We start from the raw sequence: 19,496 nt of genomic DNA, 5'->3' as shown, positions 1-19,496 counted from the left end.
ATATTACAGCTAAAGAACTTCTGGACGGTAAACATACTGAAGTGTGCAGTTTGCAATCGTTTTTACGTAATCTTCATTTGCCACTCATACAGTCATGCCTGAGGATGTGAGAAGACGATATCTGACCTGGAAGACTGATATGATGTGGATAAAAGAATCCAGTTTGTGGAGAGCAAGTTAACTTCAGTATTCAGCTAGGCTCTTAAGAAAATCAAAGGAGCTAGGCTAGAACAATGTCTTCCTCACTGAGGGAATCAAAGGAATGTCATCCAATTGTACTGTGCAGTAAACTGGGATATTGTCAGCGAAACTCTTATCCTCAGTGGAGAAAACAGGCAGAACGCACAAATCTGTGTCTGGCCTCTTAATGTTTGAGTGCACAATTTCCAAGATTAGAAGGCAATGCCTGCTACCGAGAGGAATCAATCACCGGGTATATTCCATTTGTACAAAAGGCTTTTATAGGTGCTTGCAGAATTGCTGATGCTCATGCAGTTGTGTTATAAGCACTTTGAAGGCAAAGATTTAAGATCAGATTTTTACTATGTAGGATATCTATGGGCATAATTTTTGAATCAATCCTTTTGACAGAGCAGATGCAGATACTTGTCAGAGAACAAGACATGCAACTTAATATTGCTTAGAGAAGTAGTTTTACTACAAACTATTAATCTGTGAACTGTTGCCTTTTGCAATTAGGTTATGAAATGTATAGCAATTTTTGTCCTTTTGGAGCAACAAGGTTTTAAAGTACCTCCTACCATAAGTCTAACCTACTTGCTAAGGTGAAATTAAGTGAATTAGAGAAGTTAAGATGAACAAGATAAATTTAATTAAACATATAAACAAGTAGTACATACAGACATTTTGCAGGTGTCTGTATTCATTAAATGGCTTGAGCTTAATAACTTTAGCAAGGCCACTATGTATGCTGAGTATTTTAGTGCTGCAACTCCCCCTATCTTACAGTTTTGGATGTGTTTTTTTTCTTTCATATTTCTATGTTCCCTATTAATGGGGTACATAGCTATTTGATTTTCTCCTTTATTTAAGTATTGTTATGTAAATTACAGTTTTAAAACCATAACTCACCTGCTGCAAGTTAGTTAGTGCCATACCTCTGCTGTCTAATTGGTGGCCTAGTATAAATAAGATTTCCTTTTTTCTTTGGTGACTAGATTTCCTTGATTGAACAGATTTCCCAGTGAGAATTGACTATCAAAAGGGATCCTGATGGTCTGAATCATTTTCGCTGGGGTGGGTGGAGGTTTTGGAAAGTGATTCATAGACTGTCTAGTTTATGTGTGACTTCCTCCATTTATATGATACAAATTCAACAAAATCAAATTTCAACACCTTTAAATATATTTTTCTTGTAATAAATATTAAAGCTTACTGCTCAGAGGAAAAAGAAAAGGGGTACTTGTGGCACCTTAGAGACTAACAAATTTATTTGAGCATAAGCTTTCGTGAGCTACAGCTCACTTCATCGGATGCGTTCTTCGGATGCTCAGAGGAAAGTGGACTGGGATGTTAAAATAAAAAGTCGATCCTTTAGGTGCTGGCAGAAATTGTTCGTAATTTAACAAAAAAGCCTTGCTTTTGTGGGTTTCAGAAGATGAAGTTTCTGGTTCATTACCAAACCTTTATTTTGCTAGCTAAATATGCCATAACACATAAAGGAGTTTGAAGTGCAGAAAATGCTTGGAAATTTTTACCATATGTTCTAGTTCTGTTCCTCTGTAATTAGTCTGAAGTAATAAGTGAAACTTGTTTTGTACCTTTTTCCAGAACTTAACATATTTTTTTTACCTCATGACTCTATTGTGGCTGGACAGGGATCTATGTCTGAATAGCTCAGAGAAAGTGTTATTTAAACTCCTGTTTAAGGCCAAGAAAGCCATTTTAAATTTGGATTAAAAACTAAGCCTAATGTTTGATTCCCTGGAAGAGATCTATGTGCTGTCTACTGAGAGAGATTATAAAAAATAAGGTATGACAGATATGGCAATTTCCTGCATATCGTTGGGAGACCCTTATTGAATTAAGTTTAAGTATTTTTGGGTCCCATTGTTTAAATGAATCTTGTATGTGTGATTGTGTTGTACACTAGTGGTTTTCAAACTTTTTTTTCTGCTGACCCAGTTGAAGAAAATTGTTGATGCCCGCAGCCCAACGGAGCTGGGGATGAGGGGTTTGAGGTGTGGAAGGGGCTCAGGACTGGGGCAGAGGGTTGGAGTGAGGGCTGAAGGGTGGGCCAGGAATGAGGGGTTCAGGGTGTGGGATGGGACTCTGGGCTGGGGTTGAGGTGTGGGAGGGGGTCTGGGCTGGGGCCAGGGATGAAGGGCTTGGGGTGCAGGAAGGGGCTCTGGGTTTGGGGGGGCTCTGGGTTTGGGCATGGGGTTGGGCCGCAGGCTTTTCTCGGGCGGCTCCCAGTCAGCGGCGCAGTAGGGGTGCTAAGGCAGCCTGTCCTGGCACCATGGATCGCAGTGCACCCCAGAAGCGGTCAGCAGCAGGTCCGGGTCCTAGGCGGAGGTGCGCAAGTGGCTCTTGCCTGCAGGTGCCACCGCCCCGCCCCCCCCCCCGATGCCATTGTCCGGGAACCTGCCAGTGGGAGTGCAGAGCCGGTGCTCGGGCGGGGGCAGTGTATGGCGCTCTGTGGCACCCCGCCCAGGAACCGGACTTGCTGGCCGTTTCCAGGGCGCAGCGTGGTGTCAGAACAGGTAGGAACTAGCCTTCCTTAGCAGGGAAGCACCGCCGATGGGACTTTTAATGGCCCGGTTGGCGGTGCTGACCAGAGCCGCTCTGACCCAGTGCCTTCCATTCCACAACCCAATACTGGGTCGCAACCTGCAGTTTGAAACCACTGTTGTACACCATGGTAGAGGGCTACCACAGCATCTAGGCACTAAAGACAGTGAGTGGTGATTAAGGTAAATCAGCCATATTGTTAAACCCTCCCACCTACAGACGTACCATCTCTTGGGGAGGCTTGTGTATACTGGTTTCTCCAGAGACCAACAGACAGAGAAAGGACTTTTGGATAAAGAGCCTGAGTTTAAACTGACTCGGTGCCTCTGTTCTGATCCAGCAAATGGACATGACCTTCTGCCCAAGGTGGGGGCCGCCCCCAATCCTTGTGGAAGAACTGACCTCTACCAGAGTCCAAGGTTGGAGTTGTGGTGACCTCTGGTAAGCTTTTTAGTGTGCATGTATGTTTTTATTGTTTTTAATAAGTTTTCTCTGTAATGCTTTCACATTAAAAATAAATGTTCTTGCTTACAAAGAGCTGTATGTGGCTATTTATAGCTGTGAACAATTACGCTGTTTGTAGCCTTTGGAGAGAAAGCAAAATACAGAATGCTGGCTTGTTTAGGCAGTCTGGCTTGCTGGAGACACCACAATGTAGACAGGGAACTGTGCAGCCTGGAAAAACCTTGGGGCCTCTCCCCAAGAAAGACGATGGTTGAAAAGCTGGGATCCTAGAGTAGGTGGACCTTGGTCACTTGGATGTACATTCTTTGGCCCTTTACAGTTCTTCATATTTGCTGAAATTGAATGTTCTCCATACAGGAACGCTGATTAAAGTTCGTGAGTGGAGAAATTTCGAAAGATGGGAACTATACTGACTTGTGAATATTATTGTTTAACATGCATGTGCTCAATGCTGCATAAAACATACAAACATATATTTCGTTTTATTCATTAGCCAAATGTAAGTTCCCTGTTTAAATAAACCCAGTTTCCAGGAAATAGTGTTTCTGTGTATGGAAAATGTGTTGTGTTGAACTTTTTTTAAAATAAAGGAAGATACTCCGGATTTTTCAGTTACTCAGGAAACTCTAGCTAGTACTGAATGTAGGAACATATCTCAGCAACATGGGCTACTGTGCGAGCACATTATATATGTATTTGTATTACCAGAGCACCTAGGAGCCCCAGTCATGGATCAGGGCCCTGCTGTGCTAGGCACTGTATAACACAGAACTAAAAGGTCTGATTCATTCCCCAAAGAGCTTGCACTCTGAACACATCAGGCCTGTCCTCCTCTCCCGACTGGCTTCCCATAGAATATCAAGTCGAATTCAAGATCTCCCATTATTTTTAAGATGCTCAATGTCCTGGTCTCACTATACCTAAAAGATCACCTGAAGCTCATGGGCTGCAGTCAACATCTATACTCATCAGGCAAGATGGAGCTGTCCGCGAGGGTAAAGCTAGTCTCTGCAGGAGACAGTAGTCTCAGGGACTGATCTAAGGTTGGGGAGTGAACTCCCATAGGTTTTAAGAACCACTGCAAATCTCACCGCTTTCCTTTCTAACTTTCTCACTTTTAAAACCTTGCCTTCAATAATAAATGTGGATAGCACAGTGGACATAAAATAAAGACAAAACAAAAACCGAGCATCTCCTCTTTCCTTTGGAGAAAAAAAGGGAGAACGAGAACCATGTGTAACAAATGCTTGTCAAGCTGCTTAATGCATTTCAGGGAAGCTCTGGGATGCTATGCTGATGACAGCAGTATAAGGACCTGAATAGAACTGGCATCAAACAGATAATGAAGAAATAAGAGTGAACCTACATAGTATATTTTCAAAGCATACTTGCCATTGCTAAATAGAATAGTACTTGGCATTATATAGTGCATTTCTTACTCAAGGTACGGTAAAATGCTTTAAAAATCAACGAGGTAAGTGAAAGTAATGAAGTGACTTTTGGCAAGCACCATCACTGCTGAGTGCCCAGCAAAAGTACATTGCCCTGTTTTTATTGAGAGAAAACATTCAGAGATGCGAGTGTTCTAATTTTCTGAGGTGCTGCGCAGACCCAACTCTCATGAAAGTTAATGGGAGCCATAGTGCTGAGCTCCTTTTGAAAATCAGGCCTTGGGTTATGCTGTTTTATCTCTTGAAAAAGTGTATTTTGTGATTATTAGCATTATTAAGCTGCCAGCAGGACTTGCATCTCATTGGAAGTACAGTACATGAGCTCATCTGAACAAGTGAACTATATTAGTATGTGGAAAACTTTTTGACTTCATGGAGGTCCGGAAGTTGCTTGATATTAATTTTCATCTAGACAGAGGAATTTGTTTTGCATATTTTCAAATATGCTGATGACAGAATTTTTTTTGATCATTTAGCTAAATGGAGTTGCAGATAAGGTGGTGCCTTGTTGGCAGGAAAGGCAGTTTTCATTACTTTAATTGCGTGATTTATCAGGATTTTCAGCTTTTTATAAATGCTGTAGTGTTATGACAGAATTAAAAGGATTTAGAATAAAAGGAGTTTAAGAAAAGGACTTTGCAACAGGATTGCAATACTTTCTATATTCGATGGATCTGGCTAGCTGTTTTTCATTTCAATCATCAGACTACATTCTGTTAAACACTGTGCGGAGCAGGTGTGTATAGCATCAGTATATTGCACATGTGAATAAACACAATTTTATATATAAAAAATTAATCCACCATAACTTGAAGGATTAAACGTCCCCTCCTCCCCAGAATGACGGGGGGGTGCTGATGCATTAAGCATCATGGAGAACAACACATGTTGCTGCTTGCAATCTCATGAACAGGACTGCTGTTAACCTGATTTCATGCACTGCAAGGTCCTTATACTAATGATTTTTCTAGAGTATTAATAGTTACATCCTAAAAGTATAAATTTGAAGTAGATAATGAAAATTTTTTGAAACCTGAGTTTGTCTTAAACGTCTGAAATTAGAAGTTAAAGCACCCACTGTACAATTATTCCAAATACGTTTCAGGTGATGATGATATTCCTTTTGATTCTGTGCAAATGTTTTCCCCTATAATCCATTTTTGTATGTTCTGGAATTCTTTCCTCTGTAATTCTCCTTATTAAAATAAAAAGTTTATACTCAGAGTTGGACTGAATAGAAACTTGTGAACTGATGTCTCGTGTGTGTGTGTGTGTGTGTGTGTGTGTGTGTATGTATGTATGCATGGTTTAAATCCTGGCCCCACTAAAATCAGTGGCAAAACTCCCATTGGCTTCAATGGAGCCAGGGTTTCTCCCTTAATGTAATTTCTATTGAGCCTGGCTAGGTAAACAGAAACAAATGGAGTTCATCTGTTCCATATATTGGGGGAAAAAAAACAAATTGGTTGCCAGGTTTTTAAAAAGACTTTACATGTTTCATTTATCAGTTTACAGATCAGTACATACGGTACAGGTGTGACCCATAAAAAACCTTGGAAAGAGCAGAATAAAATGAAAATGTATTTGATTTTGTTAAGTAACTCGTAAACCTGTTGTTGATGGTGAAATTATTGATGTGAACCCTTTTCTATTATAAATACTCCAAACACGTAGGAGGGAAGAGTTAGTCTTGTATAGATGAGATTGCTGAGCGGTTTTATGTTATAAATTAATTGTATGTACCCATACTATTAATAATTAACAGACTGTGAAGTGAAAAAGTATATTGTTAATTGTTATACCTTTCTGATGAATTCACATAGGAGTACAGCCATACAATTAATTGTGAATTAAGGTTTGAACAGAATGTGTTACCGATACTTGGAGTAGATCAAAGAGTTTGATTTTTATAATGAAGAAAGCTTTTTTGTAATCCTGGAAATTTACCTCACTGAGGCATCTCAGCTTGGTGTGTGTATGTTTAATTTCAGTAACAAACATCCTGACATTCAGCAAAGCAGTAGTACCCTCCGGGGGAAAAAAAAATTCCACAAAGGCGAGAAATTAGATGGTTTTTATTTGACTTTATTCCTACTTAGACACAGGGTAAAATTTTTGAAAATGCCTGTGCCCCATTTTTTCAAAAGTGACGCGGAGCCTAGGTTATACTGAAAGTCAGTGGGGCTTGCTTTTCCTAAATTACTTTTGAAAATGGGACTTTTGCTGCTATGTCACTTGTGAAAAATTTGCCCAATTTAGAGATGTAAGATGGGCATGGGCATGGCCATGTTTTAGGCAAACACTAGGATCCAGCTCATCACACTAAAGAAAGAGAGGGACTACTCTTATACTGTGTGTGACCTTAATGGAATAAATTGAAAAAATGTGTGAAGCCTTTCAAAAATAACATCATTCATATTTTAGAACAACTTCACAAAATAGAAAAATGGGAGTGAGCATTACTTGACCTTAATAAGAAATAACAGTTTCTGAAAAGAGTAAGCAAATACCCACGTGTCCTGGCGAAATTTTATTGTTCATTTACACCTATCACCATATTTACGGGAGCTATTGTTCTAGAGTTCATGGCTTTGTTGTGAAATGTATCCCTATTGCTGAGCTTGTAGTGGCTGCTGCTCTTCATCTGTATAGCCACTGGCCTTCCAACATCTTGCCCTTTGCTTTTGTAAAACCTTTGGATATACTTTGATTGTGCAAGGTGCTCTAAAAATGTTTTCTTTTTCTGTAGAAGAATTTTTTTCAGGTTAATGATTTGTGGTTTTTAAAAAGAAGTGTTCTGAAATTTGACAAGATATAGTAATTATATTTTCAAGTCTAATCAACTTCTTGCAGTGAATAAAGACAGCATGGTGAAAATATAACGAATGCTTTTTATTGAGCTTTATTTTTCTGTTTTTCTTCTAATCAGGCCCTCAGAAATGTGATAATTTTTCTGAGAAGAGACCTCTTCTTGGTGTGTGTAAAAGCATTGGATCTTCTGGGTAAGGAAACTTTTCAACTTTTAGTATACTGAAAAAGCAATTTATTTTATAGAACAATAAAAAAAATATTTTTCTGTAACTTTTTCCGCTCTGTATTCAGAGTTTTTTTACATTACGAAGCTGGGAAAGGTTCTCCCTGTAAGGTCTCAACCTGCCAGCACCGATTTTTTTTTTTTTGGGACACATGCCTTTAAAAACAAAACAGACCTCTGTGATGAAAGACCTGTGATATGAAACCCAATATAAAATAAATGAGGAGGTATTTTGAAATTGTGTGGGATTATTTTCTTTTAACATAATCTCATTTTCATGTTCACTGTTTCTGATGGTAATGGATGAAGTTATTACAGAAGAGTGGTCAAAACAGGCCTCTGTGCCTCAAATAATTAAAGGATGTTTGTGAGGAATGAGTGATATTCTATGTATAACAGTATTGTTGATTGTGTTTTGATGTAAACATTGGCCACTGCTTGTTTGCAAAATAATTTTGTAAAAAATGCTTATTTTTTTGTTCAATTAGAAAAATGAGTTGGCAGGTTTGTCTTAGTCTGGGGATAGCATACAAGGAATCTGAGCTCAAAACTTGCATTTCTTTTCTCACTTCTATCTTGGCAAGGACTGGGAGAGTTGTGCTGGTCTCTCAGTTGGTAGGCAATTTTAGAGGCCCTTATTAAAGAAGTCCCTGGCCTACATCTAAATGGGTTAATACCTATGCGGACACAGAAGAACCTATTCCAAGAAGTGAAGGCTGAAATAAACAAGAGAATCCTAGGTGACAGCAGGGAGTTTTAATATGTCTGTTTCTTCTGTTTCCGGGTCCATTGTGGCTTATATATGGACCTACTCAAAAAGACTTCAGTGTTGTTTAAAATCTATAGAGTATTCCTCTTGCTCGGTAATGAGCATTTGCCAACCTCCCTTCCCTGAAATGTGTTTTGTTGCTTTCTGAGTGTCAGTTGGAGGGTCTTCCTCATACAAAGAGGTTGTTCTGCTATGTTATGATGGCTGTGTTAGATGTGTTGACTCAGACAGCACTTTTGGCTTATACCCGTACCAAGTGGAAAATACCTGCTTCTCAAGGATAATCCTATGCACAGAGATTCAAAGGCTAAATTACTGAAGCAAATCTTCTTACAATAATTAGACTAATTCTGTGCCACACCTTTTTAATTAGGAATTTTAATGACTTTGGGTATGGGTGAAGGTTAACAAGTAAACCCAAAACAATTCCTAAGAGTGTTGCTCACTATGTACTGTTAGTTTATTAACAAAGGATATGAATGTTATCAATTTAAGAATCTGATCAGAAATAAGCATAGCTAAACTTCTTCCTTTATGCTAAACTGTTTATCGTGTGTTATGTGCTGTCAAAATGTTTATAATCTTATTAACTACTTCTCCTGCCTAGGACTGCATGTACTGTTTAGTTGTAAACAGTACATTACAGTTGTTAGTTATCTGGCAGTATTTCCCCTCTTAATCCGGGTCATTGATTTGTGTGTGAAAAATATGCTTCAGAGAACTTATTTTCCGTGATGGTATTCTTGCAGAAGTGAGTGAGACATGTCTGAGATGTTAACAAAATAGGCCTGTAAAGCAGGCCACTACTTTCTCATAGCTGATGGGCTCCAGTAAAATTCAAGACTTCAAAAAATTATTTTGTTGATTTTTCTAGAGAAAATGCTTCATTATATAAAAAAGGAGCAAAATCAGGTATGCGCCTACCTAGCCATTATTTAAATATCTGTAAACACACCCTGAGCTTTTAAACCAGGCCTGGAGCTCTGGCCACATTGTGAGAATCTGATTAAAAGAAGGGGACTGTTGCACAGGCTCCCTTTTTTGCCTTTTGAAAGAAGCACTGATTTTTGCAAGGTATTGTTTGTTGTTCAGGTGACCCAAGGTTGGCTTGCCTTTTTCTTTAAATTTATTAAGTGGATCTTCTATTTAAAAAAGCAGTGTAATCACCACTAAACACCAAAAAGAAAATCAGTTTAAGATGTCAAACCTTTAAGTCTAATGGAAGCTGAGGTGTGGGGGTGGGAAGGAATTTCAGTGTTTAAGACTTCAAGTCTGTTGTTAATTTGTGGTTTTGTGCTTTGCATCACCTACGGTAACTTTTAATACCTATCTGCCTCTGGACAGATAGTACATCTGGTTTAAATGTAGATCAGTGAGAAGGTGTCTGGAGAAAAATCTTTCTTTTTTCCTGAAGGATCCCAAAGGCTAGCACTTGCTAGTATCTCTCTACTGTCACTCCCTCATCTGCTGCTGAAATTAGGCTCGTTCTAGCGTGACGGGAGCAGTCTGATAACACGCAGCAACAGCACGCTTGAACTGTTTAGGATCTAACGTACGACCACTACTGTATCCTAGTTGAAACATGAAGGAGAATTGACAATAATAGTTAGCAGCGCCACAGCATTTTTCAGCTGTACATCTCAAAGTGCTTTACAAACAAGGGTTAAACTGTATCCCCATTTAACAGAAAACAGAAGGATAAAATTGACTGGTGTCTGATGGCGTGCGTCTGTGCTCACTTCATATGCTGTTCTAGCTCTGTGCCGGTAGCTGATCCAGCTGACCTCCGTGATATTACCCCGAAAGACCACAAACTCGGTTCAATGGTGAAGGTGCTCAGCCAGGTTTATCGTTAATGAAGCATGGCCCTAGTGCCCCATACGTCCTACAGGTACACTAACACATGCATGCCCATTACAATCGGCCAGTTCAGACAACAGCGGGACTATCTGCTGCGTCCTAGGCCAGACAGAGATGCCCCTTCTGTGATTTTCTCTTTTATACAAGCAAAAAAAAACCCTTCCAATGTGGTTACCAACCGCCCTACACCTTGTACCTGCTGGTTCGAACAAAACATCTTCATTTATTATCCTGACTTTATCCTACCAAGGATCAGTGTGTCCCTGTACCATTTTCAGGGAGGGTGTTTATCTGAATATCCAATACCTAGTACTTAGGAGTGCCTGTGTTTTAGCAATGCTAACTGTGTTTTTGCCAAGTTAATGTACTGGCCAATGAACTTGTAAACAAGCATCTGCTTTGACAGAGCCTGACTTTGGATCACAGTCTGCGGCAGTATGGTTACAGATAGGGTAAACATACCAACAACAACAAAAAAGTAGCTACTTTAGCCTTGACCAACCCCTATCTTTTTTTCTTGCTGTTCTTTAAACCTTCTGGCTTCTTTCCTGCCTATCTCTGATGCTCCCCAGACCTCCGTCGTTCTGTCCTTGCTTCTTTCCTGGCACATTCTACCATTCCCTTGACTGTTTTGACTCCTCCAAAATAGGGTATTTTGTAATACTGTGCTCCCAGCCCCCAATGAGGGAAGTACCCTTTGTCTAGGAAAGGTGAATGTCTGGTATAGTGGTTTTCAGCACAGAGGGGGGAGTACTATATGGTGTGTAACATCACACATTGATCTTGGACCCCTGCTGTCTCCCAACATAAGTATCTTAGTTAAGATGTCTTTTTCTCAGTGATAATTTATGTAGCATTCATTTTTCATAGCTCTTGTAAAACCTAGCTTGAAGCTGTTAATTTTGTGGGTGTAAGGCAAAGAGCCAGTACATTTTACACTTGACTCACAATAAAACCTCAGAATGTTACTCTTGTATTACAGTTTGGGGGGTTAGTGTAAGCTATTACACATGTTATCATGGAAACTTTTGAGCATGGGAAAACTTTTTTTTTTTTAAATGATCAGAACTGTGTGCACACATTCCTATGTGGTGTGTGAGAGATCGTGTTTACAAACATGGTAATATACAGTATAACATTCTCTCATGATTCCAGGAACTTGTGCAGATGCTGCTGAATGCACAAAAGATGTCTGATCAATTGAAAGTGCAATATGTATAAGAATAGCATTTAGAAGTTTTAGACTTTTCCGAGACACTAGACTGTTAAACTAATAAAATTTTGATAGAAAGCAGATCATACATAAATCGACACAGTCATTTCATAATAGCACTTTATAGCACTTTATCTATTAGGATTATATCAGTGAGATATTGACACATTCATGTTAGGAGCTGGAATTTCCTGATTTCTAACCTCTAATCTGCATTAGTGGTTAGTTTCAGGAAATTCATCTGTACTCCTTTTGCTATAAAGTAAATATAATACAGTGAAGGAGCTGTGATAGAATGGTATTTTTATAGTATTTTAATGTAGGACATTCTTTATTCTTGAAATCTGAAGAATCTTCAAGTTCTACTGAGTCACTTTAAAGCTATCACTAGCATTTAAAAAAAAATAACATTAACAGTTTTCACCATCCCTTTACCATACCATTAAGAAATTCATCCTACCATGATTTTGCTTGACAAAATAAATGTCTCGTATACTGTGCACCTTCAGGACTTGTTTCCTTGATTATGAAACAGACATGGATATCATGTATAAAATCAGTGTCAAATTCATCTGTGGATTTATTTTTGAATCATGGCATCTTTTCATTGTCTTTCCTATTGTCTGTTTGGTAGATGTTAATATATGCACACAACTTTCCACTGAAACCCCTAATATTCAGTTGTACTGTAGATTGTCCATTGATCCAAGAATGTCTTATTAAATTTAAATCTTTTTCTCAAGAACTTTAGAGCTTAAGTAGATGTTTTGTTAACAGTGGGAAAGTATGGAGGACTGAATGAACATTTACTGTAATGTGTCCTAACAAGTAATCAAGGCAGTTCTTAACTTCATTGATATACTGTACTTTTAATTTAGGAAGCTTTATTAAACTACTAAGATTCTAAACAGCTAATTAGAGATGTAGGGTGTAAATTTTCTTATTGTTTTAACCATGCAGCTTTAATGAGAGTCATGTGATTACAAGCCTGCTTTACTAATTTTATCTCAAAGTTTAAGATTCCAGAAACTCTTCTATAAAACAATATAGAGGTCTGTTCCTGTTTGGAGTAGACAGAGTTTGTTTTCTTGATTATTCCAAATCATTTGGACAGTTACTGAATTCACATTGGAGGGAGAGTTAAGTTTAACTTCTGAGTTTGACATGGAGGCTCTGAAATGATACACTCTGGTCAAACCCATTTCTTGTATTTTTAGGGTTTTATTCTAAAGTTTTTGTGAAATTCTGAATGTGACAGAGTACAACTCTTCCTACCTCATCCATGTTCCTTTCAGTGCCCATATCCAGTTTAATATAAGAATCTCTTTCTATATCATTGGACTCCACTGCATATGTACTAAAAATTCTTTGATATTTACCTCATAATGGTGGGGTCTTTAACTCCGATTCAATACTTTCTTTAAAGCTGGTCATCCGCAGAATTCTTTATTCAATTTTTTAAAGAAAAGGCTTAAAATATGACCACAATCTGTGGAAACCGATAAATTTAAACTTATTTATATATAAAAACCTGATGTCTTGCGAACCTGGATTAGGAATAGTTGTCATATAGCAGACCACGCTAGCCTCCATCTGAATTACCTCAGGTTTAAAAAGAATCCCCTCTGACCACAAGGGGCTAGGTTTTGACTCTAATAAACTAGCCAGAGAGTTCAAGAGTATAGGGCGGAGAAGCTTATTGAAATAAATCTCCCCACTGATGGCCCACGCCATATTTAAAAAAAAAAAAAAAAAAGCTTTTCTTGGTCTAGCTACATTTCTTTTAAATAGGTCAGCCAAGATTTGTGGCCTTTCACAGTACAGAATCCGGCAGATTATTTTAGATGAATAGATCCCTCTGCTCTTATAGGAAAGTGGTAATTTGTTTATATCCCCAAAGGAAGCTCACATTGCGTTGGGCAAAACGTCAGGAATGATTTAAAAAAAAAAAAAAAAAAAAAAAAGAAGAAGAAGGTGGCTAGTGCCCAAGAGACAAAATACATCTTTTTGTAATGAGTCTCTTTGAACTGAAGTGATTAATTTACTTTTGTACTTAGTGGAGACTAATTTTGCTGGTTGGAAATATCTTTTTGGCACACAGTTTTAGGTGACATCAACTGCACTGTTGAAAATAAGTTCATTACAAAACTTTTGCACAGTGCCAGCTCTACAGCGTCCCTAAATAATTATTTAACTAGAGATGAAGCTACATGTTCTAAATTCAGTCTTTGCCTACAGCTTGGGTTCCGAACTAGTTTTCTAGAAACCCATTTTTATTTTTTTAAGTCAGATTTTCCATCTCGAGCTTGGTTCATAAAATTACTAAAGGCTTGCACAGTTTCACTGTATAATCATTTCAAAATAACTGTTTTTTTCAACCACCAAAAAGGATGCAGTCTTGACACACAAATGGGAAACAGATTGTGTTTTTTGGCTGATACTGCAATGCTGGTTTAGATGTTGGTTCAGTCAACTTCAGTCTTAGATTACAAGATTTGCAAATTAAAGGAAAACCAAAAAGGAAAGAACATCTGCGTAAATTCTGTCTTTGTGTAATTTCGCATAGGCATGCTCACTATGTTTCTGGTTATAGGAGGGACAATAAAGTTGTTACACCAAAAAGAAAGTATTGATAAATTTTAAGTGGTAAAAAAATCAAAATTAGAGATCTGTTAAATGAATGCATTAACTGCCCCCCGCCCCACACACATTAATGTTTTCCCCCCAAAAAGTAATTCTATGGAGAAGAATGGCATTAATATGTAATGCGGGGGGGAAGCTTAGCTCATATAAAGGCCAGCTGATTTTTGCCCATTGTGTTAACTGACAGTGTGCTTGTGTGTATTTGCTTGCACCTAGCAGGTTTTGAAATCCTGTATTTATTTGAGTGCTGATATAAGTGGCCCTGTAATCTGTAACAAGAAAATGCTGCTGGATCTATAGAATGTGTATCTCTGCAAATATAGAGATTTGTTAAAACATATTGGGCTTGATTTTGAATGTACAGCATTTATGAAGGTGTGTAAGTACTTAATTTTATCTTCCAGTGCTAAATTTGTTACTTCTGTGTTTTTGAGGGGAAATTGAGCAGTTCAATGATAGGAACTAATTTAAAAACAAACTTCTGTCTGGTTGATTTTCCTTGCACTTATAGAGAAGTAAGGCACAGCTCTAAGTAAGGTATAGTGAGCAGTTTGGTTGGTTGTCTGATATTCACTGTGTGTATAAGTCAAACCAAAACTGAACTTCTCAAATTACAGTTCAGTAGCACAAGTCTGTGCTTCACCTGGAACATAATAATGAGATGAGGCTAGTCAAAGAAGTGGCCACTTTGGCAAGAAAGTGTGTGTGTGTTCTTGTTCTGCCTTATTTGTCAGCATAACTCCTTGCTTATAAACAGCATGCTTTAAACAGACACCTTCTTGCTATTGCACCTTTCACAAATAACAAAAAGTTTGGTGTTTCAAGCGTTAATTAATTTGCTGTCCTCAAATGATAAGCTGCCTATAATGGGGTGGATTGCCCTATGGGCTGGAGAGGCTGGGGCTAAGCCAGCCCTGATTACAGGATGAGCCACACCTGGGCTGAATCGGGTGATCCCAGGATAAAAAGAGCAGGAGGGGAAGCCCAGGAAACTGTAGTTAGGTCTGTAGACTTGCTATAGGGAACAAGAAGGTCCCTGAGTCAACAGGGAAAATGTGCAAGGAGAAAACTGTCCCCCTCAGGGAGGGCTGGAAGACCCCCTATACAAAAAGCAGGAAAGAGATTGATCAAGGCTCAGGGAGGAGGGGGCTGTGTGCAGCTGAAACTGGGGTGAAGACTGAATGAGTTTGTGTCATCTTGTTTTCCAAAACTTTATATTGGATTACTGGGAGGGAGACATACTGAGCTAGGGTTGGGGCTTGGGGCTTAGTGTGCACCTGAGGACTAAATAAATGGGATCCTTTCTGGGGGGTGTTTGAATTACTCTGTGAGCTGAGCTCTTGAAAGGCCTCTGAAGAGATGAGAGGTAGAGTGTGGTAGAGTGATCTCTGTCCGCAAAGAGGTGCTTGAGAGGCAATAGTGGCCACACCACTACAATGCCCAACCCTCCTAGCTGCCAGATCTTCTACCCACTTCTAGAACTGTTGAAAAAAATGAAAATGTTTGTTTGTTTTCAGTGGTCATTTTAGTAGGTGGTCAGAGGGTATCATATGCTAGCTAGGGAAATAATTGTTGTAGTTAATTACATGCCCACCTAGATAGAGGATTGTCAATAGAGTTGCATCTGTATATCAGAGAGGAGAATTTAGCCTTCACTGTAACAATGTATCCACAAGCAAATATTGGTGAAAACCCTGTAAACGGTTTGCCCCAACAGTGGTGTTTATCATCAGACAGCGACTTACTCCACAGCAGACAGAAATAGTTTTCCCAAAGAACTTTAAGTTCTACCACAACGAAGTTCTAAAGCTCCTCGTAAGAGGTGCTCAGCACATTGCAGCATTTAGCCCAAGCGTATGTGGCTCTTTATAAAAGTGCAGAGAGAGAGTTGCTTCCTTCAGTAGTTTACAGTCTACACACGCTACACCAGATGGAGGTACAGGCGGAGCTGGTTAGATCAGCAGCAGAAGATTTCACAATTATTGCTTCACTATTCATACATTTTAAAGCCCAAAGGTACCTTTATGATTAACTAGTCTGACCTCCTGTATAACGTAGGCCAAAGAATCTCTCCAAATAATTTCTGAATCTGGAGTGATTTGAAGAATGAAATTGAGGTCACTTAAGTGCATGAGAAGCAAGAAGCATAGGATGTGGCATTGAAATAAGGTGCAAGGCTTTGAGTTGGAGAAGGAGGAGATGGAAAATATATGACTTAGCTAATGTAATTAACATTTTTCTGTATTGAGAAATCTGTTTACAAGACTAAACAATTAGTGCAAGTAGCTTTTCGGGAAATAGTTTATGTAGTTACTGTGGCTTGAAATCTACTAATGGGTTAATACTGGTTTTATTGAAGAATATGTTTAGAGAAGGGTTAATGTTGATCAGAAAAAGCTGTTTTACCAGGAAAAATATAAAAATAATGTTGTTAAAACTAAGCTTTAATACCATGCTACATTAATATTATTTAAAGATGTTTTTATTTTTTTTAATAATTAATATGAACCCAACATTTATCTGGCAACATGTTTTTCTTCTGGTTGATGCTAGAATCAGTGTCCAGTTCTCAAAACCTGTGGTTTGTAACTTTTAAAACTAGCTAGCTGTGAAATGATTTAGAAATGACAAACAGCATAGCTTTCTTGAAGGATCACCCAGGAGAAGAAAATTAGCTATGATGAATGAAGTTCTTGTTCACAGTTCTCTCACTGCTCTCTGATACATTTTAACTGGAATGCCAGTGCAAATGCAGTGGTTATGCCTCGGAGCCATTAGGTTATGCCAGGGATGGAATCATAGGGCTGGATGTGTGAAGGGTGTATCCATTCATTAAGAAGATAAAGTATAGCATATTTTTACCTTTTTTAAATTTAAAGTGACCCATCAAATAAAAAAATGAATTGGACAGATGGTTATGATTTTTTTATTTTATTGGACACCATCAAGTAGATTTCATAAAGTTTGTAAAATATTAACAGTCCTTTGTTTTCATGAGACTTTGTGTGATTCGCAAAGTTCTGTAAATTCTTTCTTGTCACCACCCTTGCTTTTCACAGCCACAGGGTGGTTAAAAAAGCTTTAAATTAAAACCTGCTCCCTTTCAAGACATTAAATACTTGGAGGTTACATGTTTGCTTCATTTGGAGCCTTGTAACAAGTCCAAAAAACAGACAGTGAAATTCAGCCCAACCCATAGCTTCCACTCAATTCACTAAGTCTTATGTGGTTTTAGGTATGATGAGTAGAGCTGTCTGGAGGATGGCAATTCCATTTTGTGACAACTTTCTGAGGTTTCAAAAATTTGGAGTGAAAACGGAACCTTTTAAATGTTTTTTGCAAAACAAAATTGTTGAAACTGCTGTTTTCAAATCAGAAAGCTCAGGTTTTTGATTCAGCTCCTTCTCCCTGCCTACCTCCTTCTGCTCAGAGGTGACCAGAGAGCCCTGGACTGCAAAAACCTTCTTGATTAAAAATGTCATCTAATTGAAACATTTTGGCTGTGACAAAACAGCATATTTTGACAAAATGTCTCAATTTGGTTGTAATGTCCTGCCTGAACAGCTCTAATAGTGAGAAATATGGGATTTTGTGGTTTTCTTTGATGTAGTGAATTTTCTTATGAGTACAAGAAAGTCCACAGTCTCTCTAAACCCCTCTGCTTTGGACACTGGCCTGGGGGCGGGGGGGGGGAATTTCTGGATTGTGTGTCACCTCCTCTCACGAGCAGAGCATATTACCTTTATAATGTTTCCAGCCATGAGGATTTTAGTTATAACGCAGGATCCTACAGTTCATAGAGCAACTATTAGACCTCTCTGCCAACCTTTATGTCCTTTTTAACATTTTTTCCCCCTAGAGGTGATATAGCTTTTTTTTTTTCCTTCCTAAAATCTGAAATGTACAATGACCTCTTGCAGGTAGAAGTAGAATCCTCCTGTTTATACACTATCATCACTTTGAGGAAATTTATTCCAAAGGGATTCATTCGGTACTGTGAGAAACTGATGATGCTTTGTCCATTGCAACGTTCTTTGTGTTATCATCTGACCTGCAGAGCTCTCTTCCAGTCCTAGCAGATGAAAATGTTGTTGTCATCACTGGTTATTGTAGGAAGTGCACTTTTTAATCTTTACAGCTCTCTTGTGGCAGTTTTTATAAACCTGAGAAAGACAAAACCCATGAATATAGTAATTTAGGCTACCAAAAGTGATGTTGAATTTCGTTGTTACGTTATGTACTCTTATACCATGTATATTATGTATGTAAAGATAGCAACCCTTCTTTATTTTGTTTAAAAAAAAAGGTTTTTTAAGGCTGGATTTGTATCCTTTTAATTTATTTTTATAATTACATTTAATTACCTTCCTTAGTAGTTGTGATAAATAACATCCCTTTAATGATCGGAAAAGTGAACATACAGTTTTGAAAAATCTCTTATAAATTGACACATCAAGAGAGAACATCTTTAGTGGAATATCTAGTACGTTGATTGTGTGGGTCAGAAGGATCTGAGGCACTGACATGCTAAAATCAACGTTGGAGGCTGGTTCAATCTGGTAGAATTGACTTGATCTATAATAAGGAATAACAGTTGGATTAAAGTATATTATAATGATAATCCGAGGTCAGATCTGGAAGGAAGCAAATGAAAATTTTGGGGTTAAATGTTGGCCAATAAATAAGAACCCTGAGTATTTCAGAGCTTTGAAAGGTCTGATTTATGAAACTGTAAATTAGCTAAACTTTTCTAAGTTTTTTTTTTTTTTTTTTTGGTCAGGGGAGGGAGAAACGGGTAGAGAAGCTTTCCAAATTGGAGCATAGTTTCATCCTAGTGCTGGTTATTGGCTGCCTCCAAATGTGTTATGGGAAGGGGAGATGTAGTCTCATGTTCAATGCATAGCCAAATACAGCTATAGTGCATACCTTACCTGAGTCACTTGTCAAAAGAAGCAGTACAGGGAAAAGATACTACAGAGCGCCATTACAGGCAAAGTTGCTGGTTCTAGAACCACTTTAAATTCTGCTTTAAATTATTAAATAGTGTAAATGCTATACTATTAATTAGAAGAGGAACAAACTCTACAAAGATAAATGTGTTTTCAATATGGTTCTCAGGGAGGGTACAGTAGAAACCAGTGAATAAGAGGAAATTTATTTCTGGCAGCACTCTAGACATGGAATTGTGGTTGAACTTTTTACCCTAATTACGTCCCCACTAATGCCTGCAGCGGTCTGGAATCAAAGCGGCCCTTCAGGCCCTGGAAAGTCTCTGATGTGGCGAGCGTTTGTTGTGTGATGAGGGTTACT

The 19,496-nt window shown here is 38.4% G+C and overlaps 1 protein-coding gene across 16 annotated transcripts in view; it reads left to right on the top strand.

The window, feature by feature from the left end:
* The window catches only part of BCAS3 (BCAS3 microtubule associated cell migration factor), a 500,928-nt gene that overhangs the window by 32,386 nt on the left and 449,046 nt on the right, over positions 1-19,496 (top strand). For 15 of the 16 annotated variants that reach the window (XR_012155467.1, XR_012155469.1, XR_012155468.1 and 12 more), the window contains one exon: positions 7,597-7,669. The exons of the other annotated variant lie outside the window; for it this stretch is intronic. Coding sequence is in view for 12 of the 15 variants with exons in the window: in XM_073315905.1 (XP_073172006.1) it covers positions 7,597-7,669 (73 nt within the window). In the remaining 3 variants the exon portion in view is untranslated. The remainder of the gene's footprint in view (positions 1-7,596; positions 7,670-19,496) is intronic. 16 annotated transcript variants of the gene reach the window in all.

This window comes from Lepidochelys kempii, chromosome 17 (genome assembly GCF_965140265.1).
Source record: "Lepidochelys kempii isolate rLepKem1 chromosome 17, rLepKem1.hap2, whole genome shotgun sequence".
Classification (NCBI taxonomy): Eukaryota; Metazoa; Chordata; order Testudines; family Cheloniidae; genus Lepidochelys; species Lepidochelys kempii.
This window is presented reverse-complemented; position numbering and strand designations above follow the sequence as displayed.